The sequence below is a fragment of the Anopheles marshallii genome, chromosome 2 (assembly GCF_943734725.1).
Source record: "Anopheles marshallii chromosome 2, idAnoMarsDA_429_01, whole genome shotgun sequence".
Classification (NCBI taxonomy): domain Eukaryota; kingdom Metazoa; phylum Arthropoda; class Insecta; order Diptera; family Culicidae; genus Anopheles; species Anopheles marshallii.
The window spans coordinates 23,728,340-23,750,213 of NC_071326.1; the positions used below are offsets into that span (position 1 = coordinate 23,728,340).

The 21,874-nt window shown below is 41.6% G+C and overlaps 1 protein-coding gene across 1 annotated transcript; it reads right to left on the bottom strand.

Moving 5' to 3' along the window:
* Positions 1-578: 578 nt before the first annotated feature.
* Positions 579-21,221, bottom strand: LOC128717110 (uncharacterized). The gene is made up of 12 exons (XM_053811412.1): positions 21,008-21,221; positions 20,605-20,747; positions 19,802-20,522; positions 7,881-8,255; positions 7,121-7,534; positions 6,881-7,024; positions 6,315-6,626; positions 5,878-6,141; positions 3,866-4,183; positions 3,128-3,460; positions 2,461-2,739; positions 579-901 (listed from the first exon to the last, which is right to left on the bottom strand). Exons 1-12 carry the CDS (start codon positions 21,219-21,221, stop codon positions 579-581), a joined length of 3,840 nt encoding a protein of 1,279 aa, XP_053667387.1.
* Between the last annotated feature and the right edge of the window lie 653 nt (positions 21,222-21,874).

Here is a 21,874-nt window from a genome sequence, read left to right on the forward strand (position 1 = left end):
GCCAGTTAGTCGACAGCGGAAAGTCACGATCCTTGATGTACTCGTACCGATCGTAGATGAGCTTTTTGGCGCCACGCTGCGAAACGCCGAACGTTACCTTATCGCTGGTATCATAATTACCGTACAGGTCCTGCTGGCCAGCTGCGTCGTCGCTGTAGCATGATTTTGATTGGTTCAGTTTGATGATTGCTAAAAACAGAAAAAAGAAAAGAAAATTGTTAGAAAAAAATGACGAATAAAGGCTTTTTCAGTTTTTGAACACTGAGATTACACCACTAGGAAACAGTTTTAACAATAGGGGCTACGATAGGTTTTAGTAGTTTATTTAAAAAAAAAATGCGAATTGGCAACCAACAAACAAGGGTGTGAAATGGACGACGCCCTCGTGATTCACGTTTGTCGCTGTTTTCTATTATTTATCATTCGGATTTAAACACATTGCTGCATTTTTGTTCTCAAAAAAATCCCATATTCCGATTACAACACCTCTCAAGGAATACCTTGCTACACATTCAAAGCGACCCGATCCGTATTTCCGGTTCGGTGGTTTCCCTCTGTTTTGCTTAACCAAATATCGCCTAGTGCCCGACGATGTCCGCTATCATGGGAGGCTTATCGTCCACTCGGGTTTGCTTCACGTCCTCGGGCGGATGGCTGTGGGCCAACCCGGTCAGCCGGATGGTCGGTGATCCGGTACAGTTTTTCGACGTAACACAGGCAGCCCTACAACCATGCTTAACGTAACGGGCACAGCGCCAGAAAATGTTCCGCTTGCTCTGGCGATTCTCCACAAACTTATAGCCGCTGAAGATCAGCATTGTCCGACCGCGTTGCGTCGTCGTGTACTGCAGCAGGGACTTTTCCACCACGATCCAGCTGTTCGAATCGTACTTTACGGTGTCTACCGAGAAAGAGAGTGGGCCCGCGATGGGTAATATTAAAAGAGATACGTTAGATAAAGTGTTATATGTAGCCGCTAATAGCTAATAAACTTCCATAACAAAAACAAACTTAAAGCTAGGTTCGAAACGTTCCCTGCATTTGTCCGCCCAGTGTTTCACATATTTATTTCGCAGTGATTTATTTCGGTCTTTATTTGCATTTTTCATTGGGAATTTAATGTTTTTTCGATTCCTTCCTGTTCGGTTCCTGCTCGTCGGCACGTGAAAATATCTTTCCCGACTTTACCATCTCGGGTAGGCGTTTGTAATCGGCACGCTTGAACAGTTGCGGGGCATGATTGTGGGCGCCCATCTGGTGCACCTTATTGTCGTACCGGTGTAACCTGCCGTGGCATTTGATCTTGGTCGTATAGTAAATGCAACGCCAATACTCTTTATGTTGTATTTTCTTCTCCATGCAGTAGTAAAATCCATCATGCGATAGTTGCAGTTTACCCTTTTGGCTTGTCCGGAAGCATAACGGTGAGTTTGGGTTGATGGCTTTGTGGTACGTATGAAAAGAAACATAAAAAGAAAATACAAAATGTGGTATTAGTATGAGACGTTGTAAATTACAGAGCTTGTTTTCTTATGTTTGCTTCTTTTAACTAATATTTGTCTAATACACAAGAAAAGAAACACAAATACACCCAAAGAACCAAGTTCTTTGGCACTGCGCGCACTGCTAAAGCTGCTGGTTAATGGTGTTTAGAAAATTGTTTACTTTATTAACAACATTTGTTCATGTGGTGCAAATAATTTTGGCCTGTGATTTTATTTACAAACTTCTGGTAATATTACTCAACCAAAATTTTGCTCTTGAGCGTTCAAGGTAAAGCAAAACGAGAAGTGAATTGTTCATTTACAGGAAATAAGTATAAAATGTCTTGCGCTCGCACGTGTTTGAAACCTTCTTAAAGTATGCAAAGGATGTTTTCGACCTTAACTAGAAACACAGGGTTTGCGTTTGATTTGTGAGTTCTCGGTATAGATCACCACTCACGCCACTTGGATGGCAAAGTGTTAAAACACATATGCATATTATTAAGCGCATATTTCAACCCTTGCACCACTTCATTCTTATTCAAACAAAGCACCAATGGAAAAATGCTGCTGTTATCATTCCTGTCTCAGCTACACGATCGCTCTCCGATCATGCCGTCATGCGGTTCGGTGGTATCTAATTCTTGGGATGAACTCGTAGCTACGGTTTGTCGGGTAAATAAAAAATAATTATGATTGTTCGCTGTTGGTATCTTCTGTGCGGGGGAAATGGCGGGACGCTCTACTTCTTTCATGCAAATACCCTGATGTTATGGACGCAAACGGCATACACTGCAAAAGGAAAAGAAGAAACAATGAATTAATATGAAGTAAAATTACCTCCATCCTCAATCGTTTTCAGTTTGTGAGTTCAGGAAATGTTTTTTTTTAATTTTTTTGTAAAAATGAACGTTTGTTTTATTTAATTTCTTCTATCGTATCGCTTCCACAACTTACGTTTCCACTCGAAGCTAACGATTCAACATCATATCGTAGGACGTGTTACAGTTCGTCGTTCTATACCGCTTTAATGGTGCGTGCTGATGGATGCCTTTGGCCGGAAACGAATACTGATCCGTATCCTTGTACTGTATGATGCGGGCCGGACACTTTAGCTTAGCGGTGGCCATAGAAGAACAGCGCCATATGATACGATTGGTTTTATCCGACATCAGCAGATACTTTTGCTTGTCCACGATGATTGCCGGCCGTCCGCGGAATGATTTGGTGGTAAAAATCTCTATATGTGGGCTCTCTGTTGCGTAAGAAAAACCAAAAAAATAGAAAGAAAACAAAACATTATGTTAGAGTTTGGTATAGGCAGGCACATAAGGACGCATAGGAAATGAAACATCCGTGCACAGTGTTGTGCTGTGTACAGCTATCGTAGCGTCATCATTGTTGTTTTATTTCATACTTGATGGATAATCTCTAGCACTGTTTGGCATATTATTCATAAATCGTTTCCATCATTCAATCCTCCATAGACCGGTACCGGTCGCAGAACCGTACAGCGATGTATCAAGCGTGTGTGAAATTAACTCACAAGGCTTAGAAAGACCCGAAACAACCGATGATGAAGCGTTGATTGTTCCCCTCCTATTCAGTCCTGCTCCAAACGCAAACTCATTCTCCGGCGCTACGTCTTACGGTAGCAGCAGCATCAGCAGCATCGGACACTGCTGGCGCCACCGATTGCAAGGAACTTGTGTCATGATTGTGGCAATGTTTCACACACAGCTGGGATGACACTTCGTTGATGAGGACAATGCACGGACATTTGCACTTGTAGTATTGGTTGCATTTCCAGTACTGTTTGCCGTTTCGTTGCCGGTTGCGGAAAAATGTGACCCCATTTACGACCAGCAGATGGCCACCATTGCGCTGCGAAGGTTTGTAGCTGTACTGCGGCGCTCGCGACTGTTGTGGCGAAATGCGCAAAGGATGCCAAAGGGAATCTTCATACGGCAAACGAGCTGCAACGAGAGAACAACAAACATACTTTGTTAATAGACAGCAAATAAGTGTAAAATAAAATATTAATTAGAAACATTTGACACACAAGCATGTGTATCGGTTCGTTTTTTTTTCGTATAAAAAACGCTTTACTTCATGTGTTTATTGAATGTACACAGAACAAAACAAAAGCAGTGTAACCGTTCGCAAAGAATTACATTTATTCTTTTGTTTCCCGCTGTAAATTAGCTAAAGTAAACCAACTGCTTATTTCCAGTCATCCGGCACTTTGATGGTGATCTCTTCGCCCGGTACGTTGTGATTGTGCGAATTTTTCAACACACACAGGTTCGGTTCGTTGGTGGAGGTGATCGCGCGGGCTCTACACTGCGTATGCCACTTGCTGCATTTCCAGTACATTTTACCACCGTAGCAGTTGTTTTTGATGTAGCGATGCCCGTCGCATACCAGCACATTGTTACCGCGCCCGGTGGTATACTGAATTTTACCACCGTCCACCGTCACCGGGATGTTGAGCTTGCGAAACGCAAACGACGCATCGTGATCGTGAGCTTTTTCCGTATTTTTTGATGGAGACTTTACGCTCGTCTGACTGTTGGGCTGCTGTTCGAGTTTCAGCTGCGGGTCGGGTTTCAGTTGCTTCAAATAAGGATCGCCCTTACTGGTGTACGTTAATTCATACTGCGTAATCCGGGATGGCTTCTTTTTGGGCCGTTTGGCATCTGTAGATAAAAACAAAGCAAGGAAATAAAGAAAATGGAACTAGTTAGTATCTTTGGTATGATAAATAACCGGACGTATTAATCTTTAATACGGTACTAGAACTGATAGTGGTAAAAAATGGCGATATTTTTAAAGGTTTTTGTTTCGTTGGCCCGCGTTCGCCAATATGAGCACATTTTATTAAACATGATTTATTCGAATCGAAAGTTTGCGTTTGCACCATTAATGAACATCATCGCATCATAACGAGGGTTCCGTTTTTGGAACGAAGGGAATTAGTTTGGGCAAACTCTGATTGTCGATGTTCGTCAATTCGTTCGAGCCCATTGTTAATAATCTCCTGTTTATGATGGTGCTATTGCTGCTGCTGCTGCTGCCACTGGCAGTGCCTGCCTTACGTGCGAATAACTTTAACGGATCCGACGACATTGGTTTTACTTCCTGTTTTATAACAACACGGGGAGGCTTAAACAAAACCATTTTGGTTTGCAACATTCTCTGGGGCCGTGTGTACACCAGCGAGGGAAGAGGTTTTTTTCTTGCATTCGAGAGCATTCCACTGTCTAACGTTTGCAGGCGCTGGAAACTGGCGGTCGTATCGTGGTTATGTGCACCGGACATTAATATTACTTTCGGTGTGTTGCGATCATTTTCCGACAAGGTAGTGGTGACACGTGCCCGACATCCGAAGCTTCCCTACAAGACGCACGAAACGATCATCATTAATCAACGTATTTCCGCACGATTTGTTATAAAATAGCACAAACCTTTTTCGCACATATCCAGTAGGTTTTCGATTGGCCTTTACGATTTTTTACATAACGATGTCCATTCACTGAGAGTAGAATGCTGCCACGTTGTCCAATTATGTAAACGCCCTTGTGTTCTACGGTGAAACAAGACAAAAGAAATAAAAACGTAAATAGCCATAAAATACTGGCTGCTCATTAAAGGTAAAGGTACGAAAATGTGTGCATTATTCTTTACAATAAAAACACATCATTGTATCATTATCGGTCATGTATCATTAATGTCACTATGTATAATTTTATTATTCCTAATTCACGCAACACACTGCCTTCTCTAATTACTTTCGTTCGCTTGCAAAAGGGTAATGTTCTTGTGATACGTGTAATTAAAGTTAAAGCAGCATACGCCACTCAAAATGGTTCGTGATTGTGCGTTCCATTGCGCAAAATGTACGTTTGTTCGCCGTTTCTGTTGATGTAGGTAAGCACACGTGCTTTGCACCGATGCATTCCAGCGCGGGCACAGGACCAGTACGTCTTGTCGAGACACTCCTTGTTTTTGGTGAAGGTATAATCGCCAATCTTTAGTTTGCGACTGCCTCGAACGCCAATAATAAACCGTGCGCTATCTGCAACGTTCGAACAAACAAAAACAAAAAAAAAGATGCATAAGAATTAACATCAATGTTTTAAAGACCATGTGCATATGTGTGTCGTCACCTTGCGGTTATACGAAACAATAATGTTCGCAGTGAAACAATACGCGGGTATTAGTTCCAACACATTTCCAAAAAAGGCGAGGTCGGAATATTTATTTTTCTTCTTCGGATTAGCACTTCTTCTAGCACGTTGTCTACCATAACGCTGTCAATGGTATCGGGTAAGATCGAGCACCGAGTTAGCGGCCACGTTTATGTGATCATCGACCATCCGGTTTGCCATGCTTAACTCCAGCTGCGTAATCTCATTCGCGTTTAGATGTATCTGGTTCGGTGGGCGATTTTTAAAGTAGTCGGACGTGCAATCGTCATTGTGCGCGCTGGTAATTTTGATCTGGCCGCCTTTGAGCTCGCGCAATACGATCTCGCCCGGGCACCCGTACTCAATGCACATCCACACGCTCCGGTATGCGCGCCCAATCGTTTTCTGGTACAATTTGTCCCGCAACCGTATCAACTGCCTTTCCGGGCTAATCGCTATGAAGATGGCTGCAAGAGAAAGCACAACATGGGATATATAAGTAAACGAATACCCAATACAGCAACCGTGCCGTATGCACTTTGTTCTGCTCTGTGCTATATTGCCGTACAAGTAGTAAGAAATTATCCAGTACAGCAGCTGATTGTTTAAGTTTATTGTTTGCTTTCAACACACCGTTCACTGTGCTTCTTCAGCTTTCGCTTCTCATTCACACCCAACCCGTACGTTAGACGGCGCATCGGAACGTGATTGTGTTTGATCTCTTTCACCCGCATCATATCGCCCTGGGTCACGATCGTGGCCTTACACTTCATCCGAATCGCTTTCGAGCAGCGCCAGTACACCGTATCGGCAATCTTAATGTTCCGATGGTATATGTAGTTTTTGTACGTCAGCTGTTTACCGCCGGTGGGCGTCTCCGAAAACATCACATGCTTATTGTCGATCATGGAGAACAGCTGTGTGCCTTTGCGCTTCGTTAATCTCTTTTCGGCTGCAAACCAAACGAAAAAAACAACAAAACAAAATTAGCTATGGTGAGTGTCGCATGCATGTATGCTTAAAGGAACACATTTAATGATAGCGTAGCAAAGGTATGCGTAAAACGATGGTGCTACTTACAAATTTGCTTATGTAGTTAAAATAATCGTTAAATTCACTTTATTTCGGCATAATCCTCAATCGCTCACATCATTCAGGGTAGGAGTAAATCGATTCACAATGAAATTTTATTGCTACTAGTTTTGCCTTGTTTGGACGACTCCCGTTTAGACGACTGACTACCAGCGGTAACATTCGTTCGTAAAAGCTGCAAACGGTTGCGAATAAAATTTCTCACCATACCGTTGGTAATGTGTTGGTTTTGCTGCTGGAAAACGTGTACAATGTGGGCTGAAAGAAAAGAAACGATAATGCGCATGATAACAGGACACACACACCCGGTTAAATCACTTACAGCAAGTGGTCAAACAAAACGGTAACACTTACTTATCACAGCATCCAGTATCGTCGGATCGAGCGGAGTAAGGTCGGTGTCGGCTTGTTCATTGCGATCGACACAACTGTGCTTTAACGTGTCCACGCCATACATCAGCTCGATTAGGCGCCCGGTATAAACAGCCGGTTTGGAGGTGTAAATCGACAGCAGATCCTTTGTCGCGATATACACAGAGCTTCCGGCATGTAGTGGCACCTTGTCGATAATCTTCTTCATGCCATCGTACAGGGGTATTTGTTTTCTGGAAAGGATTCGACTTTCGGTTTGTTGCGGTACCGATGTGCTCGACGATTTCAGTGCAGCACTCTGGTGTGTGGATTTGGGCGTATGTTGAACCGTCTGTGGTTGTGTCGGTTGTTTAGCAGCCGAGGTTTTGTGTGCAATTTTGTTTTCCGTGTTTTTACCTGGTTGAAAGAGACGTACGCATAAACATTTACAATTAGTTAATTACATATTTAAAACATAAGCAAATGAAAGCAGACAAATTTTATAATATAAATTCGCTAAAATTACTAATAAAGAAGGAGATATTACAACTACTAGCACTCCTTTCTTGCGTTTATTGTTAAAATAAATGTTAAAATGTCTTAAAAATATTGCAAGATCAATCTCATGTTCTTACTTTCTTCCATTTCTCTCTCTCTTCTCTTTCCGCTATTTGACTAGCCATTCATCAACAAAACCGCTGATAGAATGATAGTTTTCACGCCTCGATCGGGCAGTCATTTGCGGGCTACTCCTTAACGTAACCCGCGGTCGTCATCTTAACGTTGCTAGTCACCGTTTCGCTGCTGGTGGCTGTTTTGTCGCGCCTCACCACGCGTTGCTTTCGTTTCACAATCTCGGCGTGCGTGTGGTAACCGTTCAGGGGTGTGATCTGGCGATCGATGGTGTATACACGCGCTCTGCACTTCTGATTCCACCATTGATTGCAGCGCCATATCTTTTTCGACTGTCCCGAGTGCGTGAGGACGAGCTTTTCGAATACAAACGGTTGGCCCATATAGAGCAGCTGCTCTTTACCGCGCATCGTCTTGGTAAATACGGCTAAGGTTTCGTCCGAATCGCTACAATCACCTTTCGCGGGTTTCACAACTGCTGCGATAATTCGTCTTTCTCGAGTGACTGTAAAGGGAAGGGAGGGAAAAATATAAGAGATCGAACTATTAATAAAGCGAAATAAGGGTAACAGCAACACACTGCTAGTTCGTTTGATAAGTTAATTTACCTAATATTAGTTAAAATCTATAATGAATATATATATTATAGTACAGTACAGAATATTCATCACCCGCAGGCCTTTCCAGCTACTACAAATGCGTTGTGTATCTTATTTATCTCATTTGTTGTCATCATTTACATACACGTTCTTCTTCCAGCAGCTGTGACTAGCCATTCTTTAACCGTTGCTGCTACTTATTCTCCCGCTCATGGTTGTGCTTGTGGCGGTTTAGCTTTAACGCACCGTCCTCCATCCGCTGTACTAGTCGGGCCAGGCAGCGTCGCTGTTCAGTGTGGTTCCCGGTGAGCGCATTTGGTTCATTCCGTACACAAACCCAATCGGTTGTGCTTCTAAAGCTGGCTGCCTTACGGTACGTGTAGCCGAACAGGTGCATCCGATTGCCTTGCGCATCTAGCACCACCCGGTAGGGTAGTCGATCCAACCATTCGCCGTGCCGTTGTAACAATGCTTCGGCCTGTAGTAGCGCTAAAAGTACACAGTTAATTAGTACAACGTAAATCACCGTACAATAAACGGACGCAAACAGATACATTAAAATTACAGACACGAAATGGTTCAGATGGTTTGAAATGCATTTATTTACAGATTAAACAACCAGGTTAAAGAGAAAGGTCAACTCGGTGTAGTTTTCGACCGTTGGCAAACCTTACGCTTCTTCGACTTCCGTAAGCACGGCAATCGGACCATGATTGTGCCATTTTTTACCGAACCGAATACCACCCGCACCGTCCGTGATACATCGTGCGGCACAAGGCCCCGGATACGTTAACGCATTTTCGTTCCGATTCGTCATCGGGTTTGCGCACACCCAGTTGGTTGTCTGCGTGAAATTGGTTTTCCGCCGGTAAACATAGCCCCGGAAGTGCAGATTTAAGCCACCCTTGCGATTGTTGATCATCTCATATGGCAGATCATAATTGAACGAGTCTCGTCGTGACTTTTTCGTCCGTTGTGCTGTAAAGCATACAAAAAGCAAAACGCTAGTATAAGTAGGCGCAGGTCTTTTTGATTCGTACCACCCAAGACCAGGGTAAAACGTAAGGGGAAAAAAGGTTGAAATACCTCGGAAATGGAAGGTGCTCACTCATCAAATGCTAATCTAATAGAAGGTTATGCAACCCAACTACACATGTCCAACATTTGCAAACATTGCTCGAATCACTCTGATTTGTTTGTTTACGGTTATTATGGGGGGCCATATTTTTTTATTTTACATAACTTTTGTTTGTAAAAGAGGACGAGAAACATTCTCATTCTAAAATGTAATTTAATGTTTTGCTGTGTACAATCGGGTGCTTTATGTCTTGTGTATGGGCATTTCCAGGAGATCCCCGCAGGATCACTTCATTGTTCTTCCCTTCCATTCTTCTTTCCCAGGAACTGTTGGGCAGATCTTTGCCAAAGGATTTCCACAATTTCGGGCAGTTTCAAACTGGAAAACAAATAACAAATAAATTAAAACGCAAGCAGAGCAAAATCGTTAATTCACATGTAGAATCACATAATCACACACCGGTTGCGTCCGAAAGAAGCATGTTACATATCGTTGCAATCCTCCACCTTTACTGTTACTGGCAAACTATCCACCTTACAGTGCGGTTGTCTCGTCAAGTAGTGTTGATATGGTACGGCGCTGCTACCATCGGTGATAACCTGTTGTGCTTCATTATCACGTAATTTTCGTCCCATTTGAATCTTGGCCGTTTCCGGACCGTGCGTATGCTTTCCACTGTACAAAACATCACCGTTATCCTTCAATGTTACGCGGCTGCGACATTTGAACTTGGTACAGCTACAATTGAAACCGTTGTTTACACATCATTATTACTCAATTACTCAAAGGCAACACAATTGGATACACGAAACGTATCGAAAAGCGGCTCGATTCCTTACCGTATGCATCGCCAGTACCGGCCACGATTTTTCCGAAAGAGAAAATTCTTCATCACGAGCAGCGGATAACCCCGTTGGCTTAGTATATATTCTAAAAGAGAAAGTTTAAAGTGTAAAATCAGGTGTGATTAGTGCGCAAATAGACTTTAACATACTTTATAGTAGTCGAATATCTGTATAAAACGGTTATTTACAAGCTAAATCGCAATACGGTTGTAAGGACACACGTATCTTCAGCATTATTTATTTAGATAGCCTGGAAACGAAATATTTTTTTGTTAACAGGATAAAAAAATGCTGTGCATGGACAATAATTTAATACACTTAACACCACCGTGGATTGCTACAAAAAAGGGTACAAAAACAAACAAAAACAGGTTCAACTTGTTAAATGCTGCCGTTTATCATGGTCGTGTATGGCGCCCGTCGGGGATTTAGTTGTTTTTCGTGCGAGTGTCAATTGGTTTGCTGTGACGCGTACTTTTTTCGAAATTTTACAGGACGACTTCACCCAGTCATTGATACTGATCTGGGCCAGATCGACAAACTTCTTCTCGGATTGGTTCAGTCGGCGGCGATCATCCGGATGGGAGTGTTCGGTTTCCTTCAGCACGGTGTTGTTCTGGCAAATAAGCCTTCCCTTGCACTGGATCGTCTTGTAACGTATGCACAACCAATAGGAACGATGTTTGCGCGCTCGCTCGCATCGATAGATAAAGTTATCCTTCGCCAGCAGTGGCAGACCCCGTTGGCTCCGTATGAACATGTGGCCCTGTGGTTTATCATTGGGTTCGGTAGATGCTACCTTTGTTCGCGCGAACTTAACTGCGTGTTTGCGAAAAAGACAGATAGAAGAAGAGAAAGAGTTACTATAGCTCGTTAGCAAACTATTTCTACCTGATGGCACAGAAAAGAAAACGGTTATTTTTTTTTTCAAGATGTCACTAAAATCAATAACCGAATATAGATGTTTGGTTTGTTTTGATGAGGCACATCCTCGCGCGAATAAATAGATTGCGTTAGTTTTATTCTAAGTATTTCTGGCTCAGAGGTAAATACTGCTGGTATACTGGTACTGTGGCTTGTTGATGTTTAGAGTCTTCTATAATTTATACGATACACTAATATTGCACCCGGAACGTGTCGTTCATTTCCGCCTAACCTCATTTAACTTATTTTATAGTTTATTGCATATTTTTTCCATCGGTTTATTGCTCCTAGTGCTTGTTTTGACCCAAACAAACACTGAACACTCCTCCGTTCTGCAAATTCATCTAACAATTGTAGCTGCTTTTCTCTTTCATTTTTTGGTACGATTATGGCATGATCCTTTCTATTCCCCAACCCGTCGCTAGACACTACAACTCCACAGTTCTGATATCATAATCTTCCATTTTAATGAGATCAGTAATCGCGGATGGTAGCACGGTTGTAACCGATGGTATCATAGGTGAGCTTGCTACATCGAGCGCCGAATGGTGTCTACTGTTTCCCATGAAGCGATGTCCACCCTGGTCGACATCGGGTCCACTTATAGGATCCACTGCTGAGCACGTTGATGTTGGCGCAGCTGCCATTAGTAACAGATATTTATCTTCTCCGGTTGGTGTGTGCGGTTGCGACTTTATCTCTCTTTCGCATTGATAACTTTCAAGACCCTGCTGCTGCTGTTGCTGCTGTTGTTGTTCGTTCTGCTGCCGGATACGCAACATTTCCAGTTCTTGCAACTCGTCGGCATGATTCCGGCGCACTATACGTTCAATTTTCTCCGTGTGCGGTAGATGATTGTGCTTGGCCCCGGTAAGTGCACTGAGCCGTCCACTTTTGACCACACACCGTGCACGGCAACGTTCTTCTTTGACCTTGCGCGAATAGTTGTGGCATCGCCAGTAACCGATATCGCCCCGCGTGCTGTGGCAATTGTAAAGAAAATTGTCCACCACCAGGCACGGTGTTGACCATGGACTTTTGATGAACTTTAGCTCAACCGTCGAATCCGCCATAGATGTCATCGGGCTACCGGAGGAATGGTCTGTGCTGTTGTCTGTGGTTGCCAACGCTAGTGCTGCTTGTTCCATACCCGTTGGAAGAAAAAAAAACAACATTGTTTGTTAGTATGTTTTATCACTGATAATATTGTTATACTTCAAACCTCGCAATGATTTGTTCTGTAAATTTCTCGAGCAGTACTAATTATAGCATCGTGAATTTATATTAGTCTTAATAATCACACATTTCTTAATAAACACACATTTTTAGCCCCATTATATCAGTTTTCATACAACCCTTCATTTGCTACCTTTTAATGTTCTCTCACTCTCTCTCTTTCTTTATCACTCTGGATCTTTTATTTAATTATTTGTTCATGGATCACGAATACAGTACTCCGTTTCCAATTCCTTGCCCTCAAACTTCATCATCTCCGGCGGATGATTATGCGTGCCGAACATTTTGACCATTTTTCCATCACGCACCGTACAGCGAACTTCGCATGGCACCTTAACATTACGCCGGTGGAACAACGTGCAACGCCAGTAGGTGGTGTTCGTCGACTCGATACGCTTGTTGGATGCATATGTATACCCATCGTACAGCAGATGCTTTCGGCCCCACGAACTACGGACAAACATCATGGCCTTTGCGGATTCATCATTATCATCCGGTTTGCATTTATATTGCCGCGTGCGGGTCGAACTATTCCGATTCCAGATGTCTGTATAAGGAAAAAATTTCAAACTGGTATTATATGTCTTAATATAACATTAGGAATGAACAATTTTATTTCACAATTGCACGAAAAATAATCACAAAGCTGTAATGGTTTTTAAATTTTGCATAAATATTGTATTTATTTTTTTTAAACATTCAACCATGGTTGCCATTTAGATTAGTGTACAATCTATATATATACGCACAGACACCACACACAAACATACATTGATCACATATGCGTGGAACAGCTGGAAGCTTGTTCAAATTCTGTACCTAAAGTATGGATGTAAAGACATGCGATAAAATGGAACGGTTTTCGTTTTTTTCTGTTTTCCATCGGAAACGTAAAATGGAATTCGTACGAATTAAAATACGCTGCGTTGTAAAAATCCGCCCTTAACACTACCCTAAAACGGGGAAGAGAGCTCATTAATTATACCTATGGCCGGAGCCTTGCAACGACCGTATGTCTTCCAGGGTCACGGTTCCGCACAACGTCGCATTAACGATCCGCCTATGGTCGTTGGGATGATTGTGCTCCACTGCAAAGGAAAATGTGAGATGAAACATGCACCATTTAATGGAAAACAGAGAGATGAATTTGAGCAACAGTTGCTTTAAAATGCATACCTTCACCGTTCGTAACATAGACGCTGTTCCCAACTGTCTTCAGTCGACCACGACACTTCTGGCCACGGTTGTAGATACACTCCCAATAGATAACATCCGCATTCCGTCCCTGGCGGCGAAGGTTCGAGCGGTACAGGTAGTTGTCGTACACCAGTTGCATTCCACCTTTACGGCTGCTAAGGAACAAATGCTTGCCATGCAACGCCGCTGTTGGCCGTTTTATGTCCAGTCCGAAGAGACAATTGTCGTCAGCTTTCAGGAAGGACACGAAAATCAACCACAATTAGAGTGTAAAAACAATCAAACACTTTTCCCCCTCGAAAAAGGACATGAATATTTAAAAAAGGATAAAAATATCTGACAGTTTATGATAGCTGTTAGTGGATGCAACAGATGCTGCAAATGCATTCTTTCAATAAATTTCATTTTGACACTTTATTACCTTTTGCTACACAATTGCTTAGAGAAGATTGTCATACCTTCACTGGTACTGAGATTTATCTTACTACAGACAACAGACAGACTAAGCTAGGATTACTCGCAGTGCAAACGTAAACGATACAAACAATCTAGCGCATTTTATTTATCTCATCCAAATTAAATGGAAATCCGTTGCTTACATTCTAAAAACCTTGTTTCACCGTGAACGAAATGTGGAATGAAATGTGGTTCGCATTAACGCTAGATGGCCCGGACTAGTCATTTTGACTCAGTTCATGTTTTGACCAGTCAATTTTCATCAAATAATTTTTTGATACTAAACCATTCTACCACAGTTGCTGCATTACTTTTACACATGTTTGTTCTAGTACGAGCTTCACAAAAACACATGAAAAACATAACATATTCGAGGCCATCAGTGAAATGCGCTTGTGGACAACCTAGCGTTGAGGCATAAATTGAATTATGTAAGTGTTGAAGTCACGTAGAAAGTTTAACAAATTTCTGCTAATCGTGTTAGTATCCTCTATGCTTAGTGCGTTACATGTTACCCTATTGGCGCTTCAACACAAGTACATCTTTCTTCGGTTCTCGCTGCATCAGATAGCCAGGCTGACCTTCGCTGTCGTGCCCACGCAGCACGACCTTAAACTCAGCACCGGTATCGATCACGTCCAGCTTGTGGTTCTTAATATCAATCGGATCTCGTGTGCGGATATTCATGTACTCTTCCAAATCCTCCGGATAGTCGTACAGTGTTTTGTCCGCTATTTTGGCCGAATGATCGGCATGGTTGTGGTCACATCGCGTACTAATCAACCGATTCAATTTGGTCACACAACTTGCTTTGCAATGGTATTTCAGCAATTCCGTGCAGCGCCATGTCGTACGTCCGTTCTGGTGCAGGGTCTTCCGATTGTAGATATATCCTTCGTACACCAGCTGGGCGCACTTTTTCTGTGACCGTATGAACTTTACTATCGCTGTAGCGTTCTTCGCCTCTATGTTAACGGCACTGGTGCTGCGTAGACTAGCGGTAGATACCATCGGCCTGGGATCTAATTTAGGAGATTGGTACGATTTGGCGGTTGATGGCGTCAAATAATTTCGCTTTCCATCGGTTATTTGCCGTATACTGCAATTTTTGGGCAACACATAAGTAGTTCTCTTGATATCTAAAACATGCGTCTGATCGTGATGCCGTGTTGAGGAGGACGAATGCCCTAAAAAGAAGCGAGTTCACAAGAGCGAAGAAGAAAAATCGTACTAGAGTACAATTAGTGACTCAACGAACGGATTCATACAAAAATGGACAAAGAAAGGTATCGACAGTACGCATGGACTGACATAGTGAACACCTCATGTCATATACAATTAACTTAATTTCGGATGATATGAACGTTCATTAACTAAGGGATTGTAAACGCTTAAGTTTGTCACAGAGACTATTATCAGCTTTATTTTCAATACATACATATTTTGGAAGATATCAGTAAGAGCAAATATCAAGGCACACATGCAATAACATTGTTGAAAATACACCCTCTTATTATAGTTTGATGTTGTATCTATTGGAATTCCCATTCCTTGGGGTAAATTCATAACTGAAATAAATCCCTACGCGCAATTCCATGAACTGCCGCAAAAAAGACGACTATCATCATGTCAGTATTATATTAACTGATAGCCTGACGATAAAGAGTGATATAACACGCTTCTAACCTTAACTTTAGAACAGCGCGTTATATGAGAGCAGTGCAAAAATAGCATTAACATTTTCTGTGCTCAGAAATTGTAAACAAGCTCCTTTCCTGTAACGAAGGCATCCTTGTGAACAAATGTTAATACTCAAATGATTCAACGGGCTGAAACTTGCAGCATATGAAAACGAATCGAAATCTATAAGCAATAGCCGCCGATGTCCAACAGCTATGCTGTTGTCGACCTTTAACTGGCATTTACCGTTTCCGTTAAACCAACCCACCAAAAACGCTCTGAATGTTTATGGGATCGTGTAATTCAATAATTTGCTTATGCTAAATATTTTTATATAACAATATGGCCTGACCCAAGAAGCAAGCGAGATGGGTAGCTATTGAAATGAACCTGATCGTTCCCGGTCTCAGGAGGCATATGTTAACTGCCACTGTGTACTATATTCATCTGCTATAGGACATATCTCTTTGTCTAACATTTATGATTGCAAGTATTAGGGCACTCTAGCGACGAGTGTATTAAAATCAATCTGAAACAATAACCAAAACTAATAAATTTGGTTCCGAATCTACGCAAAAGCTACAAATAATTGCATCCAGAGCACTTTCTAAAACGAGTGCATAGCCAAACGAGTGAAATCCATGTTATGTATGGGATCAATTCTTTTCGTATTTTTCGATTTTGAACGTACCATGATCTCTTACGTGCCATCGGCACCCGAAATCCGTGCTACACGCGGATACACCCTCATCGTACATCGTTTTTATACGCCGCAAGAAGTGCTTTCCCCTATTATCCCGTACAAATAGGCAATGTAAATTGATTGAGACGAAAATGCCAACGCTTCGGTCTATTATAAGCATTTAGGATTTTGATATCAGTTTTCGAATTGTAGACGAGACATACATCTGTATGTACGTATGGCAATTAAAAACTTTCAAACCATTCAAATTCGAAATATTTAACTAATCTTTCGACCGTTTCCCAATGAAGAGCCAAATTCACATGGAGATATTTCTTCTCGAGCGTAAAAACTCGATTATAAATTTGTAAAAAAAACTGTAATCGTATCGAACTATTTCCTAAGGAATGAATAATTCACGGTGTAAGTAATGACACCTACACTTCTAATTACGCTTATTCGGAAGAAATCTAACAAGGATTGAATCAACGAGTACTATAATACTTCCCTAATACCTATCCTGTTGTTGCAGTGTATTCTGCTGAAACAGAGAATACATAAAAATGGCTTCCCTGGACAATCACCACAGAAGGTGGTGACCCATTTAGTTTTAGGCTTGGGCATACGCTCCGACTCCAAAATGTTCCTGTTAAAGCAAGTCACGCATCTGCTGCGTTGTGCCGGTGATCCGTTGCTCTTTTTTAGTTCATGAAACTTGCTCATAGTTGAAGCATCGTCCAACTTGCGTTTGGTTGTAGCAACTTGTGCGAGGACAGTAACATCCTTCCTTCCCGCTAGCCTCGTGCTGTTACGCGTGGACGTAACGCTGATTGATCTTGGTGTAGCATCGACTTCCGACCAATGCGCGACGGTGGAAGTGGCTTCATTCACATTAAAACTGCGCAAAGGCAATAGGGAACTGTCCAAGAACTCGTCCTTCGCAATTGTATCTTCTTCCTTCTTGATCGTTTTTAATAATTCCATCTGAGTACCGGAATTGCAAGCATCTACACCAGTGGACCGCAATAATGATCCTTGATCTGTAAATGTATACAATTTACAGTAAACAACAACAGCGTCAGATACATGCACATTGTATGTAATTGCTTGTTATACCACTATTAACAACAAGTAACGTGCAGTACACATTTGGGCTGATGCAAAATAAATCAATACACGGATCACACTTAACCAAAAGAACTGTATTTCGCTTACAAAACCAAGCTACAGTTTAAATGAACAAACCCAGCACATATTTGCTTCGGCATTGATACAAATATGTGTACCCTCACGCAGGGTACGAGTTTTCATCTTGCTATCTGCACTTCATCAGGGCAGGTCCATGTACCAATAGCTTCCTAAAAATGAAGAAATATTTGTTTCGAATGACAAATATTCTCAATGAATCAAATGAATTCGATAATGAATGCGAATGCTCTTGTCCAGTGATGATTTGCAGACGATCGGCCTATTATTTTATTTGGAACTCTTTCATATTCAATCTTTTGTACGCATAATTTTAAACGTTCTCTCTCCCTCCTTTGGAGATATGCCATACTTACGTGTTTCCGGATTTATTTACATAATACAAATGTTACGTTACAATTGACGTGCTTGTTCATGTGATAAGTAAATGTTTGCCACACATTGATACTACATTGGTGAATTAATCTGCTGTTATAATTTAACAGTCCCAATCATCATACTTTATGTTTCCATAAAGGCAATTCAATCATATATACTATGGGAGACAAACATTTTCTTATCACATGAACCAGCATGAATGATAACGAGGCGAAATGTCGATGATCTCGGACGAATTTCTCATATGTTCAATAATGCTAGTCTAATCTTAAGTCTAAATCTAAAAAATAAAGATCATACCCACCTGCTACCTTTTATCAATAGTTGGAAGACCCTGGACCAGATCTTCGTATCATCCTGCAGACTTCAACACATTCCAAATGTGAGACATTTGTTCATGTGTATCGTCTAGCTCCGTATATTGTTCTGGACTATAAATGTCCTTTCGATTTTTCTGCTTTCAATAGATCGCTATACTTACCAGTATAATTTGTCGGTGCCACCTAAGGCCCGTAAAAAACCATCACAGTTTCAATAGCACTAGACACACACGAACTGAAGATGATGGTCATCTTTCATTATACGCGTAAGAAAAACGCCCCGAAATAATCGAAAACTATAATGCGTATGATAAACGTCCCGATTCAAAACGTAACGTCGTGTACACGGTGATTAAATCAATAACACGTTTAAACAAAACACATAACTAAAGAAGCTAGTGAACGTCGCGAATCGAAACCGAAAGGTAATTTACATTAAAAAAAGCGATCAACTAATAAACGCGTTACGATTTTGTTGACTTAAGCCAGACTTGTACGTTTCCCGAAAAATAAGAATAATGTCGTTTCAAACAAAATATATTCGTTTCAAAAATATGTTAAATCGCATAATTGACAGCTTATGCTAGTATATAAGGAAAATATAAATGTATATATCTGAGTATAATAGGATTGCAAACATAATGTCAACATTTACAATTGGTTTTATGAACCATAACAACATATTAGAACTGTATTTGCCGAGTGGATTCGAATTCATCGTATCAATGCTTCGACACAATACTGCTCTGATAGGCTGTTGCAGGAAAAAAGTTTTACCAACATTAACTTCTCTTGACTTAATTCCATATAGGCTTATGTTATCCAAAACTAAACCGCGCTTTCCAACGGCATGAAAAAGACTATTTTAATGCTTTGGTTTGAGTGTGCTCGATCTTTCCCCCGTAAATTTCTTACATACCTCTCACAAGCACTATTGCCCTGCACCGCTTTGAATGGGTCAGTACAAAACTTCACACCCCAACTGCTGAAGAGACTTTGTAGGACGCAAAACACTCCCGGCACTTATTATCATAAACGCGCACACACGAAACTTGCTTCATAATTTACGTTTATACATTGCAAAGATTTGCAATTTCATGTGCTGAACAAAACTGACGCAACCTAAAGTGAAGTTCTACTCTGTAAAACTTCTCACTATGCACCAAATGTATCTTTTCCGTTTCATCTTTTGTTCACTTTGTATACAAATTTTGATCATTCGTGACCATATTGAACACCTTTGTCTCTTGAATTTATATGCACACACACTGCAACAGGTGGCCGTATCACATTTCTAGTTGCTTCAATACATCCATTTTGTCCCACAATAATTAAAAATAAGAGAGGCAAAGATCAAACCCTTTAAAACCATTGCTAGCCAGTTTGAGAAGTTACGGTCAGCGCCACTGATTTCATGCTCGTTTTAAAATAATATTTTGCATACACATACCTTGTGTCGATTGTTCCGTGCCAGTTCCTCCGTCCGACGTATAAGTTTCCACAAATCCAGATGCTCCGGGTTTCGCTCCATCTTCGGCTTCCGTCAGATACGATTCTTCATATTTGCCCATCGTCATATCTCCGTACGTTTCATCTTCAACGTAGTTGCCATCATCATCAGCGTCGCCCTGTTCCGATAGTTTGTGTTCCTGTTCCGCTTCAGCATCCACCGTCTCGATTTCCGCCGCTTCATCCGTGTAGTCTGGTTCTGCCTTCGGATTAATCGATTCCATGGGAAGTTCAATGTATTCCGGTTCAATCACTTGTGCAGGAAGTTGTTTCACTATTTGCACTGTCTGTACGGTCTGTGTCTGGGACGGAGCGGTGTCCGAAGTGTCCATTCCATCGCTACTAGCACTGATAGAAATCTTCTGACGCTTGATCGTATGGCTTGTGATACTGCGCTGGGGCATGGTACGTTTTTGTGAGCTAATGTTTGTCTGTGCTTGGAGCTGCTGCGCTGACACATGATGAGATGTGCTGGCTTGGATGTGTATTTTGTCATCGCCACTCTCTTCCGATTCAATTTTGTACGACGATTGAACGCGGGTACGCTGACCCTTTGTTCGCTGGGAAGCCGTTGGAACGATGGTGGAAATACTTGCTGTCGTCGCTGGGACCGCCGAGATTTCTTCTTTGGCGGGCGACTGTTGTGATGGTGCGCTGTCACCCTGTAACCGAAATAATTTTATTCACCGTCGTACATTATCCTTTGCTTGTTCCACCAAAATGAAACTTCAACGAAGGACTTACCGTTTCTGTTAATCCTTTTATTTGCAATGACTCGGCGGTACTGATAAAGGCGGGTAGGGCATCTTGTTTCACGTTTACCTCCCCACAGTACATAAACTGTATGAGATCCTGGAGTGCCGCGTGAGTAACATCTTTCAGAAAAACTGCAATCATACCACATTAACCAAAACGCGTCATTAGAAACACACGATAAAAAAAATACTCCGTGCGCGTGGAGTCTGCGCACTAGCTTCACTTTAACTAATCGATATTAAAAATCGTCCAATATTTTTTTACAATTTGAAGCATCTTCGTGAGAAATAAAAAAAAAACGTATCTTATGCCAGAAAATAACATTGCACATTACTCTAAAACTAATTAATAAACTATTAAGGATTACAATAAAATACAATAATTTACTTACCGAAAGCATGTTGATTCTTAGGCATTTGGTTGAACATTGTCCGAAAGTACGGAGAACATACTGATAAAACGAGCCGATGTGCTTGGACTAATTGGCCTTCGGCAGCTAACGTCACGTCCACCAAATCACCACGCAGCAGGGATTCATGAAATCCCGCTGATAAGTTGGAATTGAAATTATTCCAACATAGGGAGAATTGCTCATCGTCCGCCATCTTGGACGACGCTATCGTTTCCCGCTTCAGTCAATGACGCTACATGGAAGGAAATAGCGAAATTAAAAAATGTTACTAAATTATTCATTATAAGAAAGGGGTAAAATATTATTTTTACTGAACAACACTATTTCAAATTGGTCATCGAAGTTTGTAACACAAAACCAACAATTAACTTCATCATTTAACATGGACTAACGCTATGGTAGAAGTTACGGCGCAATTTGGAATTAATTAGGAAAAAATATTGTAAGCTATTCCATTGCCTAAGCAAAATACCAAAAGAATTTATGCAAATTGTTTTCAAAACCAATCTCAATCAAAACAATCGACCAAACCCGCCAAAAGCACTCGAAAAATATACGAGCTCTCGAAAAAATGTCCTACGCGTCGCTTTCGAACATCATCCACGAATCGAGCACACGCGCCGTTTAGCGCCGCCATTTTCCCGACATCGATTTTTCGACCAAGTGGTGAAAAAGTAACATGGCGGCTAGTTTGGTATGCGGTAGCGCTAGCGCTCCGCCGTGGGGACTCGGCACTGCGCGACCCAATTTCACGCAAAACTACACCTAAATACACCAATTTTCACCTTCATTCGCACTATTTCTTCTAACTTACCTTAAATTCACCTAATACACTGAATTTTAGTG